Below are 24,750 nucleotides of genomic sequence, written 5' to 3'. Positions count from 1 at the left end.
TGTGTTGACATTCTTTAACTATGATGCTGATGCAACTGAGCTACTCGAGTTTTTAGGGTGGAAAAATCTTGCACGCCAGCAGGAAATCCATAAAGCCACCATGATGTTTAGATGTCTGCACGGGCTAGCTCCAAGGTATCTATATTCAAAGTTTACGTGGCGTGACTCTGCTTATGACCTCAGGGACTCTGAAAATAAGCTTAATGTTCCACTACCGCGCACTAATTATTACAGAAAAAGCTTTAGCTACAATGGCGCCACATTATGGAACAGTTTACCAAGCGATATAAGGAACACAGAGTCTCTGGGGTTATTTAAACGTAAGATCAATGACATTTTTTAAGTCTAACGCACGGCATTCACGGAAAACAGCTTTAGTGTTATAGTATGTAGTTTTAATTTTAAATATCTTAGCGTATGTGATATGTATTTTTATAGGCTGATGAATTGATCGTGTCTAAATAAAGATTACAATACAATACAATACACACACCGACAGATTACTAGACGAGTCATCCTACAACCCTACATCACACAAAGCCACAACTATCAGAACTCTAACACGACGCGCACAACTAGTATGTGACTCGACAGACAGCTTATCCGACGAGAACAAATACCTTCACCGTGTTTTTACGAAGAACAACTACAACAACGACTTCATCCGACGAAACACTCACCGACCCACTACCACTACCGAAACAAACGACACCGCAACCCCCACGACTACAGCAACCATACCGTACATAAAAGGCATGTCTGAAAACATCTCGCGCATCTTACTACCCTTCAATATCCGCGTCGCCCACAAACCCATCACCACACTACGTCGGTTACTAACCAACGTTAAAGACAAAGACGAACCGAGGAACAGACAGGGAACGATTTATAAGATCAATTGTTCCGACTGCCAAGCCTCCTACATCGGTGAGACTGGCAGAAACCTCACAACAAGACTGACTGAACACAGACGGGCGACGAGGAAAGGTGATGTCAGCAATCACATTGCTGAACACCATCGACTTACCAACCACAACATTGACTGGGACTCTGCGCAATGCCTAACCTACAGCACTGACTATTTTCAACGACTGACTCTGGAAAGCTGGTTTACTAACTTAGAACAGACTCCCCTAAACAGATGTCAACAACTACCCGCCCCATACAAACGACTCATTCACGACATAAACATCACAAACGACCGAAAAAGAACAACCTAACTTTACCGACAGACCGAAACAGACCAATCACGACTGACTTACGTCACTTGAGTCTTACAGCCAATAACATCACGGCAAAACCAACCGATCATTTCACACGAACTGGAATAAAAACATTCTACTGACAACAATCATTCACTTGACTCTGATGATGACTTCCGCACAGGTTGTCGAAACGTCACTCACTGCCACCGACAACAGTCCTTCTCAGGACTACACTCACCCGGACGATCAGACTATACCTTCACAAAGACAAGGTTGTCAGGTGGCGGGAATATTTAGCGGGTCTGCCTGAGAGGCCAAACTTTCGCCCGACGTGATTTTAGTTGACAGACCCGATACAAAAAAAAAACCTGTTCTTTGTTCTTTACGCTTTTGCCTCCTTCACCATTCTCATGATTGCTACTGTGCAAAAAACGTATTCAGAGACAATGGGGATGCTTTATTCTGAGCGTATCTGCACCTTAGACAAAGATATAGTCAGTAACTGAGAAAGGCTCGTGATTAAAGTCTTGTGTCGCATAAAGCTAATTAAAAACGCCATGAGCTCGGAGTTGTCCAAGTGGCAAAGAAAGCTAGGGTATCGACTTCCGCTACAGCTAAAATATTTACTTCATGGATCAGTTAGATCCAGGTTTTCCCCTTGCTCGAAAGTGTAATTTACTGTCAGTGGGAACAACTCGTGCATGCCTGCATCGTTCTAATGAGGGCTAATCCTAGAGTTGATACAGTTGTCTATGGCTACCAACTTATAGCGTTTACCGTTCATTTCTAATTTAAGCCACCTTTCACACGTAAAAAATTTGGAAGTATTCGGTCTTATTCACTTAGAAATTCCATAACATTTTAATTTCCCTAGTGTGTAGTAACCACTTCCACGATTTGTATTTCCAAACCTGAGTTGTTTGACAGGAAGATGTACCTTATCGGTGAGCAGACCGCTGTCATCACGCCAGACATTGTCACTTGTATCACAGTTACAAGCTCTGTTTAAACGTGGACAGGAATTGGTCATTCCGCATGCGCATTTACCACTGCCTGATGCTGCTCCACCCCAGTAATTCATCTTTACAGAATCACGTGACACCCACCAAGAGTATCCGATAACGCCAAATATGACTGCGTTGTTACACTCATACTTAATATACTGCTCACAGTGTGGGGAGACTCTGGTGAGACTCGCCAGCTGAGACAGACTCGCTCCAGTGTAATGAATGTCACGTGAGTAACTCCCCGGTGGGCCATAACCAGTCACCAATGTCCTGCTTTCACTATCGTGACTAATCACTGTCACGCCAACTCCATTCTTGTCACTCATGTCACAGTATACTGTAAACGGTGCTAGAGGTCCCTCGCCATCGGGATCGATGACGTAATTTCCACTTCTAGTGGTGGCGTATTTTCTTAACACAGAACAAGACGTTGGTTTAACCGTAATATTAATTTTGACTTTGGTTTCAATTTGTGTCAGAACATTATCTGCTCTACAGGTGTAAGAACCTTCGTGTAATTTCCTAACGTTTTTTATTACCAGCGTTTCATTCTGTAGGACATTTGACCCTGCAGGTAAAGAAGACTCGCCCTGCTTCGTCCAACTGATTGTAGTTTTCAAGTCGCTCTCGACCACACACGGCAGATGAACAGTTGAGCCAGCCCTAAAAGTCATTTCTTTATATTCCAGAATGAACAGAGCGGAGAATATCTGTTTTATTATGTGACTTTCAAGGCAGTGCCGCCTGGTGTAATGGCTACCATTGACTTGTCCACGCCCCTACGTAAGAGCACGTCTCATGTGGTGACATTACACAATCCCCTCAGTACCCCTGTGACATTCAACTCTCAGTGCTCCGTGGCTGACATCCAGCTGCCGCCAAGTTTCACCGTTCCACCTTTATCTGAGGTTGGTAGCTGACTTGTTTTAAAATGCTTTATGCTCCATTAATTCCAGTCATCTTACTTTTAGTGACTATTTTCCTTTTCTTTCGTTGTAGGATTTTTGTAAGGTGAATTTTTTTCATTTCTCCCCAATTATTAAAGAAATTTTCTCACCTCTGGACAGTCTTTCATATTTGACGAAAAAATGAAGTAAATTACGTTAATTACATGTACATCCCATGGTACTTTTATTTTTTTCCTTTTTCATTTTTTTTCTTATTCTAGGGAAAAGGGCTAGCATAAGTCGCTTTTAACTCATTAGTTCTATAATACCAATTTTCTCTATTTTTTCTCTTGTTGTGTGTTAAATTACTTTCTATTGTTGACAATATTGGAGGTTGTCTGTATTGAAAAAACCTCTGCAGCAAGCTTTAGCAGTAATCGAGCTTTTCGCTTGTTTTCTTTTCGTCTGTTGATTCCAGGGCTCGTGCATGTTTGAGTACCTACCACTGAAGGCCGGTGAGTTGACTGGTCGACTCTCCTTCAGCAGTTCAGAATTAGGCGTGTATCAGTATGACCTCAACCTGACTGCAACACCTGCCGGCACGGAGGCTCCTGTTCATTTCCGTGCGGGCCTTGGAACCAGTCAAAGTCAGACCTGCCGATTTGTAAACTTTACCAAGTCTAAAGTCGAGTACAGCTGCAAGGTAGTAACATTTATTCCGCCTTTGTTGCTTGCTATTCTCATGGTTATGAGCGAAGTCGAAGACCCAGTAGAAACATTTACACCCTTATTGATAATCACAGTTCATTATGGAGTGTTGAGCCACAGAAAATAATGATATTATGACTAAAATTGCACCACTAGTGAATGGAAGGTGGCATCCTTTTTGTATGTATTCGGTCTCTACATCGAGTAAAGTTATTTATCCTAATTGTCTTTTTTTGTAGGTTGTTTTCTTCAATCCTTGTCAACCATTTACCAACATCAATTTTCACGTTCCCTTTTTGCTGTTAATCTCACTAAACTACCATTTTGCAGTTTCCCTTACGTTGAGGAAAAATGGGCATGAGTGATCCAGCTTTTTTTGGTTGAGCCAGAAAAAGCTGGTCTTCAGTGGGATCCTAATATTGAGTTTTATGCTATAGTCTCTCACTAATTGAGTTAACTCTTTTTAAAGGTGGACAACACTGATTTCCATGTTGAAAAGAATATTACGGCAGCCTCGGCGTCAAGTGGAGGCACAGAGGTGGGTGTGGAAGTGACGTATGAACCATCTCGTCTGGGTGATACTCGCGCTACTCTGACTGTTTTCTCTCCAGTGGGAGGAGAATACGTGTTCCCTCTGTTTGGTCACTGCAGTCCTCCAAAACCTCAGGGTCCTTACTCGATCAAAGCGGGTGCAACAACCTCAATACCGTTTAAAAACGTGTTTTCACACACTACTCAGTTCACCTTCTGCGTGGATAGTCCGTGTTTTAATGTGAAGGCGAGCGAGAGCATTCGTGCTAAGAAGACCCATAATGTTATCGTTGGTTTCGAGGGAAACCAAGGAGGTTCCAAGGCTCCGCGCATGGGTAGACTCATGGTCACATGTCCGAGGAGCGCAGGTGGTGCTGGAAATGTTACTTGGACTTTTTATCTGAAGGGCGTCACTCCGTGAAATTGAACTGTGTTTAATTTCCGTTTTCTTTTAACGACGGAATTATTTGTTATAGGACCCTGTGCAGTGCTTCAACTTGTAGATATCATTCATTTCACATTTAAAGTTGAAATATATTTACGCATGCACAGTTTCTTTAACCTTCTCTACGCATGCGTGTTTTTTAATGCATAAATTTTTTGTCTGAAGTCATTTTTTTCATATCATAGCAGTTGTTTAGTTGTTGTTTTGATCTCGTTGAAAATGTAAAGTAATGATAATAAAGGTGGTGTATGAGACGCTTCTAAGTGTTGTCCAACTTGTTCTTTTACCCAGATCTTTTTGCAAATTCACAACTCCATGAGATCTCTGCGATTCCTGCATCTCATAAAATACCCGTGAAGTAGATCTTAAAAATTGAAGGATCTCATGTGATTAAAAACTCCAGTTTCCAATCAGTGGAAGAGTATTTCCGTGAGAACATAATAATAATGGTAATAATAATAATAGTAATATAATGATAATAATAACAATAATGATGATAACATTAACAATGGCTTATTTAACAGATTCACGGGGTGGCTCTTCTCTGTTAAATTAAATTATTTGCAATTGAAAACAAATTACAGTATTCGTAATACGGCAATATTCCAATCCATAAACACTTAACCATTACGGTCCTTGCCTAAAAAACCATCTCAAAACTCTAGATATAGCTTTAGCTATCCTACATTTTCGAAAAGCCCCAAGTCGGGATGATAAACTACCGCTGTGATTAGTGGATTCATTTGAGTATACTGAATGTGATGGGCTGATGCAACCGTCCGATTACAATTTTACAAAATTATTAGTGAAAAACAATGCAGTTTATCCACTATGAAATATCTGTTTTCTATGGATGGCCGGCGTTCTTTTAATTATCATATAACCCGTCCGGCGCCGCGCGCATAGAAAACCCTAATGATGGATGACATCAGTAGGGCCGCACAGGTTGACGTGACCTAGGGCCTGCTTAATTCTCGAAGGTCTCGGTAAATCAACGGGCGTCTTATGTTGAGCTGTTTTCTTTCGTACGGTTTCAAAAGTTTTGGAAATTATACAACAAAACTTTCAGCAACAGAAACAAAATGGATCCGGAAGAAGCCGTCCGGCCCTGCACTCACACGGATTCGTCGCAAAGGCATTTAGGAAAAACGAAACGAAAGTCACATTTTTCGATGAATTTTAAGTTTCTTGTTCTGACTCGAAAAAAACAAAAGGAAAAAATAGGTGAAAAGTTTAACTGTAGAATCTATTTTTGTTGTTGTCCCGCAAGCGCCCGTCCATCGCGCTCTTAAAGGTAGAAACAAAACTTTCGAACTTTTTAACACGTAGTGGTCATGATAAAATGTCTATTGACTGAGTAAGGTCGGGCCAGACGGGAAATTATTGGCTCTCGTTTATTACGCACAGACCTCGTTGCGCACGGTCTATACATCATGGACTGAAGCCAAACATTTTACCGTCCGACCCTTCCACTTAATCAATAAGTACATATTTTGAATAAATATCATTCTTCTTGCCTAACATTTTTGTGAAGACTTTTCCAATCCTGCTGTAGCGAAAAAAAGTTTACGAAAATAACTGGTTTGGGGCATTGGGCCCGCTAACTGATTTACAGAATCCCGGCAAGTCTTTGGGAAAATGTCAGATAGATTTACTAATGCAGAGGCAAAGCCACGTAGGGATTTATAAACCATTAGGTCCTTTGATTGTTTTGCTAAGAACTGTGATTTTCTTGAAAAAACGTTCAACTTACGAGAGAAATTGTGAGAGAAACTGTATCAATTATTCAAACTGCACTAGGTTAGGAAAGTGGCGGGGGTTGAATTTCGCGTTCATTCTACCGCTATTTCGTTCGTTATATTTCCATTAAATCTCTGCCTATCAGTCTTAATAGCTAGCTTTTATAATAAAGTATCAAAGGCAAATGTCTTGATAAGCTGTCCTAATTATGTATATTTGATGCTGATGACAGTCACCTTATTGACTTTTTAAGCGATTCCATAGCACTTCAGTTTTCCGAGTGTGTGATATCCTTCCTCGGGAGTACCGATAGTATCACTAAACCTCATTTTTCTAACCGGGAGATGATTCTTATCCGTGAGAATACCACTATCTTCACGCCACACATTGTCATTTTTGTCACAGTTACAAGTGACTTGAGAGTCTGCGCACGAGTTGGTCATTCCACATGCACACTTGCCACTGTCAGGTGATGCTCCGCCCCAATAATTCATCTGGGTGGAATCACGTGACACCCACCAGCCCATGCCTGTCATACGGGAATGATGACACTCATACTTGATAAACTGTTCACAGTGTAAGGAGATTCTAGTGAGACTTGCCAGCTGAGTAAGACTAGCTCCGGTGTAATGAATGTCTCGTACATAATTGTTAGTACCCTTTACGCGTGTTCTGCTTTCACTGTCGTGACTGATGACTGTCACGCCAACTCCATTCTTGTCACTCATGTCACAGTATACTGTAAACGGTGCTAGAGGTCCCTCTCCATCGGGATCGATGACGTAATTTCCACTTCTAGTGGTGGCGTAATTTCTTAACACAGAACAAGACGTTGGTTTAACCGTAATATTAATTTTGACTTTGGTTTCAATTTGTGTCAGAACATTACTTGCTCTACAGGTGTAAGAACCTTCGTGTAATTTTCTAACGTTTTTTATTACCAGCGTTTCATTCCGTAGGACATTTGACCCTGCAGGTAAAGAAGACTCGCCCTGCTTCGTCCAACTGATTGTAGTTTTCAAGTCGCTCTCGACCACACACGGCAGATGAACAGTTGAGCCAGCCCTAGGAGTCATTTCTTTGGGGGGCCTAGCTTTAAACCGCAGACGAGAAAATACCGTTAAGTGAAACGTGTCTACTGCTGATCCGAGAATGTTCTCCGCTCTACAGATGTATGTTCCTCTGTCATTTTTTGTTACGTGATAAATATTTAGCGTTCCATCAATCACTTCGGCTCTATCCATTGGCAAGATTCCAAACGCCTTGGACCACGTGATATTAGGCTGAGGCTGACCAGTAGCACTGCAGGCGATAGAAACATTTTGTTCTCCCTCAGCTAACACTTCGTTAGATGGCAAAATAACCGTAGGAGCGACTGTAATCATTGCAAGAGAAAGAAGTATGAATTGTTGAGACAATGAAGGTTGTCTCCTGAATCATCATAGACAAGAAGAAAAGAAGGAAGAACTGTAATTATTTAATTGTTGCAAAATCAAAATACTTCAGTTACCCTATGCGTAAGATGCCTAGAAATGCAAGCTGTAACGAAAATGGCAGATTTGACGAACTTTTGTCCGTGATTTTGACGGGTTTGACGAAATTTGTCAATTTGTGGAAAGTTTGTCAAAGTGGCGATTCTTACGAAATTTCACCAAAGTTGTTGACGAAATCATGCCAATGAATAGATATGACCTGGCCCCAAAAAGTTGACGAATTTGGCGAAAGTAACGATTCTAACGAAATTTCGCCAAAATCGACAAATCTATATACATTCCCACAGTCTGACGAAATTTCGTCAAATCTGCCAAATAGCTTTGGCATAATCATCAATGTGCAAACACCATCGTCCTCTATTTGCATAAGAAAGAAACTGACTTACAATGGACAGACAACTTCGCTGAGGCGTTTACTTTTCCCAAAATACTTTCAGCTCTACAAGAGTAAACTCCCTCGTCATCAGGTCTAACGTCCCTAACAATCAGCTGGCCATTGGATCCTAGTCCGTGACGTCCAACAGGAAGTGATGAATCCAACTTAGACCACGTGACTTTTGGCTTTGGACTGCCATCTGCCATACATTTGAAAATAGCTGTATGACTTTCATTAACCGTCATTTCAACAGGACGCTGGAGCAGGAATGGAGCCGATAGGGACTGACCGGGCTCGCCTTTGGCACCTTTCACACCTGGAGGGCCTTCTGGCCCTCTGGGACCAGTTTCCCCTGCTACTCCGATATCCCCTTTAATACCTTTCGGTCCCTGAGGTCCTATTAGCCCGTGATTACCAGAACGTCCTTCTCGGCCTGGTTTTCCAGGGGGACCCGGTTTTCCTCGTGTTCCCGCTCTACCTCGTCGACCCCTGTTACCTTTTGGTCCTGGGCGACACAGCGTGTTGTCCTTCGCACAAAGTTGGTTTTGCAGAAGACTAAGTTCTTTTTTGATTAGCCTTTGTAATTCAGAGGATGTTGAATTCTGTATTAAAACATTCAAAGCGATGCGTTTTTGTCGCTTTGGGTTTTCCCTTCCACCTGAAAAATAAAGTCTTTCACATGAATAAAGTGGCATCACCAACCTTTGACCATCTTAGAATGATATAAAATGTAAAGTAACAAAAAGGATCACTGCGGTATCAAAGACAAATTCCTATGTCTTGTATTAATAAATTCTATGGCTGTATTGAACTCGAGGTTGTTTTCCGTCGAATCTAGCTGATCCTTTCACTATTTCAAGGAAAGGGTCGGTCCCGAGTTGAATAGTTGAAACAAAGCAAATTGTATTTATGCCGAACTATCAATTAAAGGAAAATTATAGGAAAACAAGACATTTCGCATTCTATGAAGACGAGTCAGCAAACTCCCATTCAAATGGTGATGATATTTAATGATGGTGCATCCTCGGCCGATAGATCGTGTTCAAAACCGCGTAGTAGTTGAGACTCTCATCAACTATCATGACCTTTTGAGGTCTTTTTTGGCTTAAAGCTGAACTGTTTTTTATCTTGAATTTTAGCTACTTATTTCATCATCCTAATAAATAAAGCTCTTGAAAATAGAAAGACCTCCGGGATGTCGATGAGGTTTTCATTTTAAAATCTGCCGTAGTTTCAACAAGTCGTATCCGGCTCAACACATAACACGACAAAAGTTACCTTTCGTCGCCCGCATTGTTTCTTCGGGTACCATACTGTTCCATCCTCTGTTACTCGGCTGTACTTTTCGAAGGATTTCTGTCTCCATCTTTGAAATTGACTTTGCTGAGTTTAAAATCAGTTGATGGTTTTCTTGTATTCTGAGCTCCTGATGAATTAACGCGACATAACAGAAAACAGACAACAAGAGGCCTGACCCGGAACACAAGCGGTTCAATATTTGTTTTCTGTTCGTCAGCTTCTGTTCTTTTTCTGTTTCTTTCATCTTCACAGTGTTCCCAAAATTACTCTTTATATGAGACATAACTAGCGGGACATTTTTCGCTTCACTCGATAATTTCCTTACTGCAGTTCTGCTTGGATTAAGTTAAGTTCAGCTGTCATGCGAGTCAGGCCGATGATCAATTTATATGTTTTCAACTTCACCTCTGAAGGAACGAAGTCGCTTATTTTCACCTCCTTTGGAGCTAAAACTAATAGAAACATGAACAGATGCACGTAAATAGAAAGCTGATATGTTTATCACTGGCTGAAAATTCGTGATTGAGTGAAACGGGAACTTTAGTCTTAAATTTAAATGAGGTCAACTCAATCTTCTAAGAGGTTTAACCTAATCAGTCTCCGTTTCACGCACAATGACAACAATTCCCTGTTGCTACAATGCGCAGAAAGATGGTAATTTTATTGTTTGAAGAAAGTTCATGTTTGGGTTAAACAAGTACTTTGTAAACATCTTATTCGACGTCATAACTATCTTCAAAGAAATGAAGAGCTTGAGATTTTAATTTCTCTCTCTCCAGTGCCTAAAACGAACATTTCCTGGTGTCATGTTATTTACTACAGAAAGTTTGTTTGAGTATAACGGGAAGTTTATTGTTATTTTAAATGAGGTGAAACGTATCCTCTTCGAATCGAGAAGTCTTAAAGTTCCCTGCTCAACACGTAACAAAAAACAATATCCCGATTAGATTCCTAGAAGCTTTTGTTACAAGCAAGAAAAATAAAGACAAGGTTGTTAGGTGGCGGGAATATTTAGCGGGTCTGCCTGAGAGGCCAAACTTTGGCCCGACGTGATTTTAGTTGACAGACCCGATACAAAAAAAAACCTGTTCTTTGTTCTTTACGCTTTTGCCTCCTTCGCCATTATCATGATTGCTACTGTGCAAAAAACGTATTCAGAGACAATGGGGATGCTTTATTCTAAGCGTATCTGCACCTTAGACAAAGATATAGTCAGTAACTGAGAAAGGCTCGTGATTAAAGTCTTGTGTCGCATAAAGCTAATTAAAAACGCTATGAGCTCGGAGTTGTCCAAGTGGCAACGAAAGTTAGGATATCGACTTCCGCTACAGCTGAAATATTTACTTCATGGATCGGTTACATCCAGGTTTTCTCCTTGCTCGAAAGTGTAATTTATTGCCAGTGGGAACAATTCGTGGCTGCACCGTTCTAATGAGGGTTAATCCTAGAGTTGATACAGTTGTCTATGGCCACCAACTTATGGCGTTTACCTTTCATTTCTAATTTAAGCCACCTTTCACACGTAAAAAATTTGGAAGTATTCGGTCTTATTCACTTAGAAATTCCATAACATTTTAATTTCCCTAGTGTGTAGTAACCACTTCCACCACTTGTATGTCCAAACCTGAGCTGTTTGACAGGAAGATGTACCTTATCGGTGAGCAGACCGCTGTCATCACGCCAAACATTGTCACTTGCATCACAGTTACAAGCTGTGTTTAAACGTGGACAGGAATTGGTCATTCCGCATGCGCATTTACCACTGCCTGATGCTGCTCCACCCCAGTAATTCATTTTTACAGAATCACGTGACACCCACCAAGAGTATCCGTTACCGGCAAATATGACTGCGTTGTAGCACTCATATTTAATATACTGCTCACAGTGTGGGGAGACTCTGGTGAGACTCGCCAGCTGAGACAGACTCGCTCCAGTGTAATGAATGTCACATGAGTAACTCCCCGGTGGGCCATAACCAGTCACCAATGTCCTGCTTTCACTATCGTGACTAATCACTGTCACGCCAACTCCATTGTTGTCACTCATGTCACAGTATACTGTAAACGGTGCTAGAGGTCCCTCGCCATCGGGATCGATGACGTAATTTCCACTTCTAGTGGTGGCGTATTTTCTTAACACAGAACAAGACGTTGGTTTCACCGTAATATTAATTTTGACTTTGGTTTCAATTTGTGTCAGAACATTACGTGCTCTACAGGTGTAAGAACCTTCGTGTAATTTTCTAACGTTTTTTATTACCAGCGTTTCATTCTGTAGGACATTTGACCCTGCAGGTAAAGAAGACTCGCCCTGCTTCGTCTAAGTGATTGTAGTTTTCAAGTCGCTCTCGATCACACACGGCAGATGAACAGTTGAGCCAGCCCTAAAAGTCATTTCTTTATATTCCAGAATGAACAGAGCGGAGAATATCTGTTTTATTATGTGACTTTCAAGGCAGTGCCGCCTGGTGTAATGGCTACCATTGACTTGTCCACGCCCATACGTAAGAGCACGTCTCATGTGGTGACATTACACAATCCCCTCAGTACCCCTGTGACATTCAACTCTCAGTGCTCCGTGGCTGACATCCAGCTGCCGCCAAGTTTCACCGTTCCACCTTTATCTGAGGTTGGTAGCTGACTTGTTTTAAAATGCTTTATGCTCCATTAATTCCAGCCATCTTACTTTTAGTGACTATTTTCCTTTTCTTTCGTTGTAGGATTTTTGTAAGGTGAATTTTTTTCATTTCTCCCCAATTATTAAAGAAATTTTCTCACCTCTGGACAGTCTTTCATATTTGACGAAAAAATGAAGTAAATTACGTTAATTACATGTACATCCCATGGTACTTTTATTTTTTTTCCTTTTTCATTTTTTTTCTTATTCTAGGGAAAAGGGCTAGGATAAGTCGCTTTTAACTCATTAGTTCTATAATACCAATTTTCTCTTTTTTTCTCTTGTTGTGTGTTAAATTACTTTCTATTGTTGACAATATTGGAGGTTGTCTGTATTGAAAAAACCTCTGCAGCAAGCTCTAGCAGTAATCGAGCTTGTCGCTTGTTTTCTTTTCGTCTGTTGATTCCAGGGCTCGTGCATGTTTGAGTACCTACCACTGAAGGCCGGTGAGTTGACTGGTCGACTCTCCTTCAGCAGTTCAGAATTAGGCGTGTATCAGTATGACCTCAACCTGACTGCAACACCAGCCGGCACGGAGGCTCCTGTTCATTTCCGTGCGGGCCTTGGAACCAGTCAAAGTTAGACCTGTCGATTTGTAAACTTTGCCAAGTCTAAAGTCGAGTACAGCTGCAAGGTAGTAACATTTATTCCGCCTTTGTTGCTTGCTATTCTCATGGTTATGAGCGAAGTCGAAGACCCAGTAGAAACATTTACACCCTTATTGATAATCACAGTTCATTATGGAGTGTTGAGCCACAGAAAATAATGATATTATGACTAAAATTGCACCACTAGTGAATGGAAGGTGGCATCCGTTTTGTATGTATTCGGTCTCTACATCGAGTCAAGTTATTTATCCTAATTGTCTTTTTATGTTGGTTGTTTTCTTCAATCCTTGTCAACCATTTACCAACATCAATTTTCACGTTCCCTTTTTGCTTTTAATCACACTAAACTACCATTTTGCAGTTTCCCTTACGTTGAGGAAAAATGGGCATGAGTGATCCAGCTTTTTTTGGTTGAGCCAGAAAAAGCTGGTCTTCAGTGGGATCCTAATATTAAGTTTTATGCTATAGTCTCTCACTAATTGAGTTAACCCTTTTTAAAGGTGGACAACACTGATTTCCATGTTGAAAAGAATATTACGGCAGCCTCGGCGTCAAGTGGAGGCACAGAGGTGGGTGTGGAAGTGACGTATGAACCATCTCGTCTGGGTGATACTCGCGCTACTCTGACTGTTTTCTCTCCAGTGGGAGGAGAATACGTGTTCCCTCTGTTTGGTCACTGCAGTCCTCCAAAACCTCAGGGCCCTTACTCGATCAAAGCGGGTGCAACAACCTCAATACCGTTTAAAAACGTGTTTTCACACACTACTCAGTTCACTTTCTGCGTGGATAGTCCGTGTTTTAATGTGAAGGCGAGCGAGAGCATTCGTGCTAAGAAAACCCATAATGTTATCGTTGGTTTCGAGGGAAACCAAGGAGGTTCCAAGGCTCCGCGCATGGGTAGACTCATGGTCACATGTCCGAGGAGCGCAGGTGGTGCTGGAAATGTTACTTGGACTTTTTATCTGAAGGGCGTCACTCCGTGAAATTGAACTGTGTTTAATTTCCGTTTTCTTTTAACGAAGGAATTATTTGTTATAGGACCCTGTGCAGTGCTTCAACTTGTAGATATCATTCATTTCACATTTAAAGTTGAAATATATTTACGCATGCACAGTTTCTTTAACCTTCTCTACACATGCGTGTTTTTTAATGCATAAATTTTTTGTCTGAAGTCATTTTTTTCATATCATAGCAGTTGTTTAGTTGTTGTTTTGATCTCGTTGAAAATGTAAAGTAATGATAATAAAGGTGGTGTATGAGACGCTTCTAAGTGTTGTCCAACTTGTTCTTTTACCCAGATCTTTTTGCAAATTCACAACTCCATGAGATCTCTGCGATTCCTGCATCTCATAAAATACCCGTGAAGTAGATCTTAAAAATTGAAGGATCTCATGTGATTAAAAACTCCAGTTTCCAATCAGTGGAAGAGTATTTCCGTGAGAACATAATAATAATGGTAATAATAATAATAGTAATATAATGATAATAATAACAATAATGATGATAACATTAACAATGGCTTATTTAACAGATCCACGGGGTGGCTCTTCTCTGTTAAATTAAATTATTTGCAATTGAAAACAAATTACAGTATTCGTGATACGGCAATATTCCAATCCATAAACACTTAACCATTACGGTCCTTGCCTAAAAAACCATCTCAAAACTCTAGATATAGCTTTAGCTATCCTACATTTTCGAAAAGCCCCAAGTCGAGATGATAAACTACCGCTGTGATTAGTGGATTCATTTGAGTATACTGAATGTGATGGGCTGATGCAACCGTCCGATTACAATTTTACAAAATTATTAGTGAAAAACAATGCAGTTCATCCACTATGAAATATCTGTTTTCTATGGATGGCCGGCGTTCTTTTAATTATCATATAACCCGTCCGGCGCCGCGCGCATAGAAAACCCTAATGATGGATGACATCAGTAGGGCCGCACAGGTTGACGTGAGCTAGGGCCTGCTTAATTCTCGAAGGTCTCGGTAAATCAACGGGCGTCTTATGTTGAGCTGTTTTCTTTCGTACGGTTTCAAAAGTTTTGGAAATTATACAACAAAACTTTCAGCAACAGAAACAAAATGGATCCGGAAGAAGCCGTCCGGCCCTGCACTCACACGGATTCGTCGCAAAGGCGTTTAGGAAAAACGAAACGAAAGTCACATTTTTCGATGAATTTTAAGTTTCTTGTTCTGACTCGAAAAAAAAAAAGGAAAAAATAGGTGAAAAGTTTAACTGTAGAATCTATTTTTGTTGTTGTCCCGCAAGCGCCCGTCCATCGCGCTCTTAAAGGTAGAAACAAAACTTTCGAACTTTTTAACACGTAGTGGTCATGATAAAATGTCTATTGACTGAGTAAGGTCGGGCCAGACGGGAAATTATTGGCTCTCGTTTATTACGCACAGACCTCGTTGCGCACGGTCTATACATCATGGACTGAAGCCAAACATTTTACCGTCCGACCCTTCCACTTAGTCAATAAGTACGTATTTTGAATAAATATCATTCTTCTTGCCTAACATTTCTGTGAAGACTTTTCCAATCCTGCTGTAGCGAAAAAAAGTTTACGAAAATAACTAGTTTGGGGCATTGGGCCCGCTAACTGATTTACAGAATCCCGGCAAGTCTTTGGGAAAATGTCAGATAGATTTACTAATGCAGAGGCAAAGCCACGTAGGGATTTATAAACCATTAGGTCCTTTGATTGTTTTGCTAAGAACTGCGATTTTCTTGAAAAAACGTTCAACTTACGAGAGAAATTGTGAGAGAAACTGTATCAATTATTCAAACTGCACTAGGTTAGGAAAGTGGCGGGGGTTGAATTTCGCGTTCATTCTACCGCTATTTCGTTCGTTATATTTCCATTAAATCTCTGCGTATCAGTCTTAATAGCTAGCTTTTATAATAAAGTATCAAAGGCAAATGTCTTGATAAGCTGTCCTAATTATGTATATTTGATGCTGATGACAGTCACCTTATTGACTTTTTAAGCGATTCCATAGCACCTCAGTTTTCCGAGTGTGTGATATCCTTCCTCGGGAGTACCGATAGTATCACTAAACCTCATTTTTCTAACCGGGAGATGATTCTTATCCGTGAGAATACCACTATCTTCACGCCACACATTGTCATTTTTGTCACAGTTACAAGTGACTTGAGAGTCTGCGCACGAGTTGGTCATTCCACATGCACACTTGCCACTGTCAGGTGATGCTCCGCCCCAATAATTCATCTGGGTGGAATCACGTGACACCCACCAGCCATAGCCTGTCATACGGGAATGATGACACTCATACTTGATAAACTGTTCACAGTGTAAGGAGATTCTAGTGAGACTTGCCAGCTGAGTAAGACTAGCTCCGGTGTAATGAATGTCTCGTACATAATTGTTAGTACCCTTTACGCGTGTTCTGCTTTCACTGTCGTGACTGATGACTGTCACGCCAACTCCATTCTTGTCACTCATGTCACAGTATACTGTAAACGGTGCTAGAGGTCCCTCTCCATCGGGATCGATGACGTAATTTCCACTTCTAGTGGTGGCGTAATTTCTTAACACAGAACAAGACGTTGGTTTAACCGGAAAATTAATTTTGACTTTGGTTTCAATTTGTGTCAGAACATTACTTGCTCTACAGGTGTAAGAACCTTCGTGTAATTTTCTAACGTTTTTTATTACCAGCGTTTCATTCCGTAGGACATTTGACCCTGCAGGTAAAGAAGACTCGCCCTGCTTCGTCCAACTGATTGTAGTTTTCAAGTCGCTCTCGACCACACACGGCAGATGAACAGTTGAGCCAGCCCTAGGAGTCATTTCTTTGGGGGGCCTAGCTTTAAACCGCAGACGAGAAAATACCGTTAAGTGAAACGTGTCTACTGCTGATCCGAGAATGTTCTCCGCTCTACAGATGTATGTTCCTCTGTCATTTTTTGTTACGTGATAAATATTTAGCGTTCCATCAATCACTTCGGCTCTATCCATTGGCAAGATTCCAAACGCCTTGGACCACGTGATATTAGGCTGAGGCTGACCAGTAGCACTGCAGGCGATAGAAACATTTTGTTCTCCCTCAGCTAACACTTCGTTAGATGGCAAAATAATCGTAGGAGCGACTGTAATCATTGCAAGAGAAAGAAGTATGAGTTGTTGAGACAATGAAGGTTGTCTCCAGAATCATCATAGACAAGAAGAAAAGAAGGAAGAACTGTAATTATTTAATTGTTGCAAAATCAAAATACTTCAGTTACCCTATGCGTAAGATGTCTAGAAATGCAAGCTGTAACGAAAATGGCAGATTTGACGAACTTTTGTCCGTGATTTTGACGGGTTTGACGAAATTTGTCAATTTGTGGAAAGTTTGTCAAAGTGGCGATTCTTACGAAATTTCGCCAAAGTTGTTGACGAAATCATGCCAATGAATACATATGACCTGGCCCCAAAAAGTTGACGAATTTGGCGAAAGTAACGATTCTAACGAAATTTCGCCAAAATCGACAAATCTATATACATTCCCACAGTCTGACGAAATTTCGTCAAATCTGCCAAATAGCTTTGGCATAATCATCAATGTGCAAACACCATCGTCCTCTATTTGCATAAGAAAGAAACTGACTTACAATGGACAGACAACTTCGCCGAGGCGTTCACTTGTCCCAAAATACTTTCAGCTCTACAAGAGTAAACTCCCTCGTCATCCGGTCTAACGTCCCTAACAATCAGCTGGCCATTGGATCCTAGTACGTGACGTCCAACAGGAAGTGATGAATCCAACTTAGACCACGTGACTTTTGGCTTTGGACTGCCATCTGCCATACATTTGAAAATAGCTGTATGACTTTCATTAACCGTCATTTCAACAGGACGCTGGAGCAGGAATGGAGCCGATAGGGACTGACCCGGCTCGCCTTTAGCACCTTTCACACCTGGAGGGCCTTCTGGCCCTCTGGGACCGGTTTGCCCCGCTACTCCGATATCCCCTTTAATACCTTTCGGCCCCTGAGGTCCTATTAGCCCGTGATTACCAGAACGTCCTTCTCGGCCTGGTTTTACAGGGGGACCCGGTTTTCCCCGTGTTCCCGCTCTACCTCGTCGACCCCTGTTACCTTTTGGTCCTGGGTGACACTGCGTGATGTCTTTCGCACAAAGTTGGTTTTGCAGAAGACTAAGTTCTTTTTTGATTAGCCTTTGTAATTCAGAGGATGTTGAATTCTGTATTAAAACATTCAAAGCGATGCGGTTCTGTCGCTTTGGGTTTTCCCCTCCACCTGAAAAATAAAGTCTTTCACATGAATAAAGTGGCATTACGTTCATCAGCAACCTTTGACCATCTTAGAATGATATAAAATGTAGAGTAACAAAAAGGATCACTGCGTTATCGAAGATGAATTCCTATGTCTTGTATTAATAAATTCTATGGCTGTATTGAACTCGAGGTTGTTTTCCGTCGAATCTAGCTGATCCTTTCACTATTTCAAGGAAAGGGTCGATCCCGAGTTGAATAGTTGAAACAAAGCAAATTGTATATATGCCGAACTATCAATTAAAGGAAAATTATAGGAAACAGCAAACTCCCATTCAAATGGTGATGATAGTTATTGATGGTGCATCCTCGGCTGATAGATCGTGTTCAAAACCACGTAATAGTTCAAACTCTCATCAACTATCATGACCTTTTGAGGTCTTTTTTGGCTTAAAGCTGAACTGTTTTTTATCTTGAATTTTAGCTACTTATTTCATCATCCTAATATATTAATAAATAAAGCTCTTGAAAATAGAAAGACCTGCCGGATGTTCATGAGGTTTTCACCATTTTAAAATCTGCCGTAGTTTCAACAAGTCGTATCCGGCTCAACACACAACAAGATAAAAGTTACCTTTGGTCGCCTGCATCGTTTCCTCAGGTTCCATACTGTTCCATCCTCTGTTACTCGGCTGTACTTTTCGAAGGATTTCTGTCTCCATCTTTGAAATTGACTTTGCTGAGTTTAAAATCAGTTGATGGTTTTCTTGTATTCTGAGCTCCTGATGAATTAACGCGACACAACAGAAAACAGACAACAAGAGGCCTGACCCGGAACACAAGCGGTTCAATGTTTGTTTTCTGTTCGTCAGCTTCTGTTCTTTTTCTGTTTCTTTCATCTTCACAGTGTTCCCAAAATTACTCTTGATATGAGACATAACTAGCGGGACATTTTTCGCTTCACTCGATAATTTTCTTACTGCAGTTCTGCTTGGCTTAAGTTAAGTTCAGCTGTCATGCGAGTCAGGCCGATGATCAATTGATATGTTTTCAACTTCACCTCTGAAGGAACGAAGTCGCTTGTTTTCACCTCCTTTGGAGCTAAAACTAATAGACACATGAACGGATGCACGTAAATAGAAAGCTGATATGTTTATCGCTGGCTGAAAATTCGTGATGGAGTGAAACGGGAACTTTAGTCTTAAATTTAAATGAGGTCAACTCAATCTTTTAAGAGGTTTAACCTAATCAGTCTCTGTTTCACAATTTCCTGTTGCTACAATGCGCAGAAAGATGGTAATTTTATTGTTTGAAGAAAGTTCATGTTTGGGTTAAACAAGTACTTTGTAAACATCTTAATCGACGTCATAACTATCTTCAAAGAAATGAAGAGCTTGAGATTTTAGTTTCTCTCTCTCCAGTGCCTAAAACGAACATTTCCTGGTGTCATGTTATTTAGTACAGAAAGTTTGTGTTTGAGTACAACGGGAAGTTTATTGTTATTTTAAATGAGGTCAAACGTATCGTCTTCGAATCGAGAAGTCTTAAAGTTCCCTGCTCAACACGTAACAAAAAACAATATCCCGATTAGATTCCTAGAAGCTTTTGTTACAAGCAAGAGAAATAAAGACAAGGTTGTTAGGTGGCGGGAATATTTAGCGGGTCTGCCTGAGAGGCCAAACTTTCGCCCGAGGTGATTTTAGTTGACAGACCCGATACAAAAAAAAAAACGTGTGCTTTGTTCTTTACGCTTTTGCCTCCTTCACCATTATCATGATTGCTACTCTGCAAAAAACGTATTCAGGGACAATGGGGATGCTTTATTCTCAGCGTATCTGCACCTTAGACAAAGATATAGTCAGTAACTGAGAAAGGCTCGTGATTAAAGTCTTGTGTCGCATAAAGCTAATTAAAAACGCCATGAGCTCGGAGTTGTCCAAGTGGCAACGAAAGTTAGGATATCGACTTCCGCTACAGCTAAATTATTTACTTCATGGATCAGTTAGATCCAGGTTTTGTCCTTGCTCGAAAGTGTAATTTATTGCCAGTGGGAACAATTCGTGGCTGCACCGTTCTAATGAGGGCTAATCCTAGAGTTGATACAGTTGTCTATGGCTACCAACTTATGCCGTTTACCTTTCATTTCTAATTTAAGCCACCTTTCACACGTAAAACATTTGGAAGTATTTGGTCTTATTCACTTAGAAATTCCATAACATTTTAATTTCCCTAGTGTGTAGTAACCACTTCCACGATCTGTATTTCCAAACCTGAGTTGTTTGACAGGAAGATGTACCTTATCGGTGAGCAGACCGCTGTCATCACGCCAGACATTGTCACTTCTATCACAGTTACAAGCTGTGTTTAAACGTGGACAGGAATTGGTCATTCCGCATGCGCATTTACCACTGCCTGATGCTGCTCCACCCCAGTAATTCATCTTTACAGAATCACGTGACACCCACCAAGAGTATCCGATACCGCCAAATATGACTGCGTTGTAGCACTCATATTTAATATACTGCTCACAGTGTGGGGAGACTCTGGTGAGACTCGCCAGCTGAGACAGACTTGCTCCAGTGTAATGAATGTCACGTGAGTAACTCCCCGGTGGGCCATAACCAGTCACCAATGTCCTGCTTTCACTATCGTGACTAATCACTGTCACGCCAACTCCATTCTTGTCACTCATGTCACAGTATACTGTAAACGGTGCTAGAGGTCCCTCGCCATCGGGGTCGATGACGTAATTTCCACTTCTAGTGGTGGCGTATTTTCTTAACACAGAACAAGACGTTGGTTTCACCGTAATATTAATTTTGACTTTGGTTTCAATTTGTCTCAGAACATTACCTGCTCTACAGGTGTAAGAACCTTCGTGTAATTTTCTAACGTTTTTTATTACCAGCGTTTGATTCTGTAGGACATTTGACCCTGCAGGTAAAGAAGACTCGCCCTGCTTCGTCCAAGTGATTGTAGTTTTCAAGTCGCTCTCGATCACACACGGCAGATGAACAGTTGAGCCAGCCCTAAAAGTCATTTCTTTAGGGGGCCGAGCTTTAAACCGTAGACGAGAAAACACCATCAGGTGAAACGTGTCTACTGCTGATCCGAGAATGTTCTCCGCTCTGCAGATGTATGTTCCTCTGTCATTTTTTGTTACGTTATAAATATTTAGCGTTCCATCAATCACTTCGGCTCTATCCATTGGCAAGATCCCAAACGCCTTAGACCACGTAATATTAGACTGAGGCTGACCAGTAGCACTGCAGGCGATAGAAACATTTTGTTCTCCCTCAGCTAACACTTCGTTAGATGGCAAAATGATCGTAGGAGCGACTGTAAATATTGCAAGAGTAAGAAGCATGAGTTGTTAAGACAATGAAAGTTGTCTCCTGAATCATCATAGACAAGAACAAAAGAAGGAAGAACAGTAAATATTTAGTTGTTTCAAAATTAAAATACTTTCCGCTATGCAAATGATGTCCAGTAATGTATGCTGTAACGAAAATGACGAATTTAACGAAATTTTGTCGATCAATTCCATTGTTTAAAAAGAAAGTGCAGTTTTATCGTAGCATTTTGTCAATTTTCAATTTTTTTTTTCTAATAACCCTTACGTAACCCTTATGTAGCAATCTCATCCTTTTATCTTTGCTCTCGAATTTGCTCTTTTATTTTACTTTTTTAAGTTACATTTGAACAGCGCCGTTCTGAAAACCACTTTTGTGAGAACGTACCCTGTCTAAAGATTGTCATTATCGTTATTTCATTATTATCATTGATTTTGACAGGTTCGACGAAATTTGTCAGTCTGTGAAAAGCTTCTCAAAGTGGCGATTCTGACGAAATTTAGTCAAGGTTGTTGACGAAATTATCCCAATGAATACATATGACCTTGTCAGAAGGGCCCCAAAAAGTTGACAAATTTCGTGAAAACAACGAATTTGGCGAAAGTAACGATTCTGACAGAATTTCGCCAAAATCGACAAATCGATAAACATCCACATAGTTTGACGAAATTTCGTCAAATTTGCCAAATAGGCTATGCAGAATCATCAATGTGCAAACATCATCTACGATAAAAAAGAATCGTCCTCTATTTGCATAAGAAAGAAACTGACTTACAATGGACAGACAACTTCGCCGAGGCGTTCACTTGTCCCAAAATACTTTCAGCTCTACAAGAGTAAACTCCCTCGTCATCCGGTCTAACGTCCCTAACAATCAGCTGGCCATTGGATCCTAGTACGTGACGTCCAACAGGAAGTGATGAATCCAACTTAGACCACGTGACTTTTGGCTTTGGACTGCCATCTGCCATACATTTGAAAATAGCTGTATGACTTTCATTAACCGTCATTTCAACAGGACGCTGGAGCAGGAATGGAGCCGATAGGGACTGACCCGGCTCGCCTTTAGCACCTTTCACACCTGGAGGGCCTTCTGGCCCTCTGGGACCGGTTTGCCCCGCTACTCCGATATCCCCTTTAATACCTTTCGGCCCCTGAGGTCCTATTAGCCCGTGATTACCAGGACGTCCTTCTGGGCCTGGTTTTCCAGGGGGACCCGGTTTTCCCCGTGTTCCCGCTCTACCTCGTCGACCCCTGTTACCTTTTGGTCCTGGGCGACACTGCGTGATGTCCTTCGCACAAAGTTGGTTTTGCAGAAGACTAAGTTCTTTTTTGATTAGCCTTTGTAATTCAGAGGATGTTGAATTCTGTATTAAAACATTCAGAGCGGTGCGTTCTTGTCGCTTTCGGTTTTCCCCTCCACCTGAAAAATAAAGTCTTTCACATGAATAAAGTGGCATTACGTTCATCAGCAACCTTTGACCATCTTAGAATGATATAAAATGTAGAGTAACAAAAAGGATCACTGCGTTATCGAAGATGAATTCCTATGTCTTGTATTAATAAATTCTATGGCTGTATTGAACTCAAGGTTGTTTTCTGTCGAGTCTAGCTGATCCTTTCACTATTTCAAGGAAAGGGTCGGTCCCGAGTGGAATAGTTGAAACAAAGCAAATTGTATATATGCCGAACTATCAATTAAAGGAAAATTATAGGAAACAGCAAACTCCCATTCAAATGGTGATGATAGTTATTGATGGTGCATCCTCGGCTGATAGATCGTGTTCAAAACCACGTAATAGTTCAAACTCTCATCAACTATCATGACCTTTTGAGGTCTTTTTTGGCTTAAAGCTGAACTGTTTTTTATCTTGAATTTTAGCTACTTATTTCATCATCCTAATATATTAATAAATAAAGCTCTTGAAAATAGAAAGACCTGCCGGATGTTCATGAGGTTTTCACCATTTTAAAATCTGCCGTAGTTTCAACAAGTCGTATCCGGCTCAACACACAACAAGATAAAAGTTACCTTTGGTCGCCTGCATCGTTTCCTCAGGTTCCATACTGTTCCATCCTCTGTTACTCGGCTGTACTTTTCGAAGGATTTCTGTCTCCATCTTTGAAATTGACTTTGCTGAGTTTAAAATCAGTTGATGGTTTTCTTGTATTCTGAGCTCCTGATGAATTAACGCGACACAACAGAAAACAGACAACAAGAGGCCTGACCCGGAACACAAGCGGTTCAATGTTTGTTTTCTGTTCGTCAGCTTCTGTTCTTTTTCTGTTTCTTTCATCTTCACAGTGTTCCCAAAATTACTCTTGATATGAGACATAACTAGCGGGACATTTTTCGCTTCACTCGATAATTTTCTTACTGCAGTTCTGCTTGGCTTAAGTTAAGTTCAGCTGTCATGCGAGTCAGGCCGATGATCAATTGATATGTTTTCAACTTCACCTCTAAAGGAACGAAGTCGCTTATTTTGACTTCCTTTGGAGCTAAAACTAATAGAAACATGAACAGATGCACGTAAATAGAAAGCTGATATGTTTATCGCTGGCTGAAAATTCGTGATGGAGTGAAACGGGAACTTTAGTCTTAAATTTAAATGAGGTCAACTCAATCTTCTAAGAGGTTTAACCTAATCAGTCTCTGTTTCATGCATAATGACAACAATTTCCTGTTGCTACAATGCGCAGAAAGATGGTAATTTTATTGTTTGAAGAAAGTTCATGTTTGGGTTAAACAAGTACTTTGTAAACATCTTAATCGACGTCATAACTATCTTCAAAGAAATGAAGAGCTCGAGATTTTAATTTCTCTCTCTCCAGTGCCTAAAACGAACATTTCCTGGTGTCATGTTATTTAGTACAGAAAGTTTGTGTTTGAGTACAACGGGAAGTTTACTGTTATTTTAAATGAGGTCAAACGTATCCTCTTCGAATCGAGAAGTCTTAAAGTTCCCAGCTCAGCACGTAGCAAAAAACAATATCCCGATTAGATTCCTAGAAGCTTTTGTTACAAGCAAGAGAAATGAAGACAAGGTTGTTAGATAGCGAAAATATTTAGCTGGTCTGCCTGAGAGGCCAAACTTTGGCCCGACGTAATTTTGGTTGACAGACCCGATGCAAAAAAAAAAAAACGTGTCCTTTGCTCTTTACGCTTTTGCCTCC

General features: G+C 40.8%; 7 protein-coding genes across 7 annotated transcripts; 2 read left to right on the top strand and 5 right to left on the bottom strand.

The window, feature by feature from the left end:
- Positions 1-1,641: 1,641 nt before the first annotated feature.
- On the bottom strand, positions 1,642-2,907 carry LOC148734520 (contactin-associated protein 1-like). The gene has a single exon (XM_088755634.1). The coding sequence runs from the start codon at positions 2,884-2,886 to the stop codon at positions 2,044-2,046; it is 843 nt and encodes a 280-aa protein (XP_088611760.1). The 5' UTR covers positions 2,887-2,907; the 3' UTR covers positions 1,642-2,043.
- LOC148734519 (axonemal central pair apparatus protein HYDIN-like) lies at positions 2,907-3,949 on the top strand. The gene is made up of 2 exons (XM_088755641.1): positions 2,907-3,120; positions 3,578-3,949. The coding sequence occupies exons 1-2, from the start codon at positions 2,965-2,967 to the stop codon at positions 3,932-3,934; spliced, it is 513 nt and encodes a 170-aa protein (XP_088611767.1). The 5' UTR covers positions 2,907-2,964; the 3' UTR covers positions 3,935-3,949.
- Positions 3,950-6,008: 2,059 nt separating this feature from the next.
- On the bottom strand, positions 6,009-10,196 carry LOC148734518 (uncharacterized). The gene is made up of 3 exons (XM_088755613.1): positions 9,671-10,196; positions 8,403-9,050; positions 6,009-7,898 (listed from the first exon to the last, which is right to left on the bottom strand). Exons 1-3 carry the CDS (start codon positions 9,972-9,974, stop codon positions 6,772-6,774), a joined length of 2,079 nt encoding a protein of 692 aa, XP_088611739.1. The 5' UTR covers positions 9,975-10,196; the 3' UTR covers positions 6,009-6,771.
- Positions 10,197-10,653: 457 nt separating this feature from the next.
- Positions 10,654-12,026, bottom strand: LOC148734517 (contactin-associated protein-like 2). Its single transcript, XM_088755646.1, has one exon. It carries the CDS (start codon positions 11,735-11,737, stop codon positions 11,243-11,245), a length of 495 nt encoding a protein of 164 aa, XP_088611772.1. The 5' UTR covers positions 11,738-12,026; the 3' UTR covers positions 10,654-11,242.
- A 71-nt stretch (positions 12,027-12,097) lies between these two features.
- LOC148734516 (axonemal central pair apparatus protein HYDIN-like) lies at positions 12,098-14,047 on the top strand. Its single transcript, XM_088755645.1, has 3 exons — positions 12,098-12,319; positions 12,777-13,001; positions 13,476-14,047. The coding sequence occupies exons 1-2, from the start codon at positions 12,164-12,166 to the stop codon at positions 12,948-12,950; spliced, it is 330 nt and encodes a 109-aa protein (XP_088611771.1). The 5' UTR covers positions 12,098-12,163; the 3' UTR covers positions 12,951-13,001; positions 13,476-14,047.
- A 469-nt stretch (positions 14,048-14,516) lies between these two features.
- Positions 14,517-19,333, bottom strand: LOC148734515 (uncharacterized). Its single transcript, XM_088755650.1, has 4 exons — positions 18,858-19,333; positions 18,309-18,311; positions 17,601-18,248; positions 14,517-17,096 (listed from the first exon to the last, which is right to left on the bottom strand). Exons 1-4 carry the CDS (start codon positions 19,159-19,161, stop codon positions 15,970-15,972), a joined length of 2,082 nt encoding a protein of 693 aa, XP_088611776.1. The 5' UTR covers positions 19,162-19,333; the 3' UTR covers positions 14,517-15,969.
- Positions 19,334-19,558: 225 nt separating this feature from the next.
- LOC148734514 (uncharacterized) lies at positions 19,559-24,649 on the bottom strand. The gene is made up of 4 exons (XM_088755649.1): positions 23,609-24,649; positions 23,060-23,062; positions 22,352-22,999; positions 19,559-21,562 (listed from the first exon to the last, which is right to left on the bottom strand). The coding sequence occupies exons 1-4, from the start codon at positions 23,910-23,912 to the stop codon at positions 20,421-20,423; spliced, it is 2,097 nt and encodes a 698-aa protein (XP_088611775.1). The 5' UTR covers positions 23,913-24,649; the 3' UTR covers positions 19,559-20,420.
- Between the last annotated feature and the right edge of the window lie 101 nt (positions 24,650-24,750).

This window comes from Stylophora pistillata, chromosome 3, assembly GCF_964205215.1.
Source record: "Stylophora pistillata chromosome 3, jaStyPist1.2, whole genome shotgun sequence".
Classification (NCBI taxonomy): domain Eukaryota; kingdom Metazoa; phylum Cnidaria; class Anthozoa; order Scleractinia; family Pocilloporidae; genus Stylophora; species Stylophora pistillata.
Note: the sequence above shows the minus strand (reverse complement) of the source record. Positions and strands in the feature narration are given on the sequence as shown.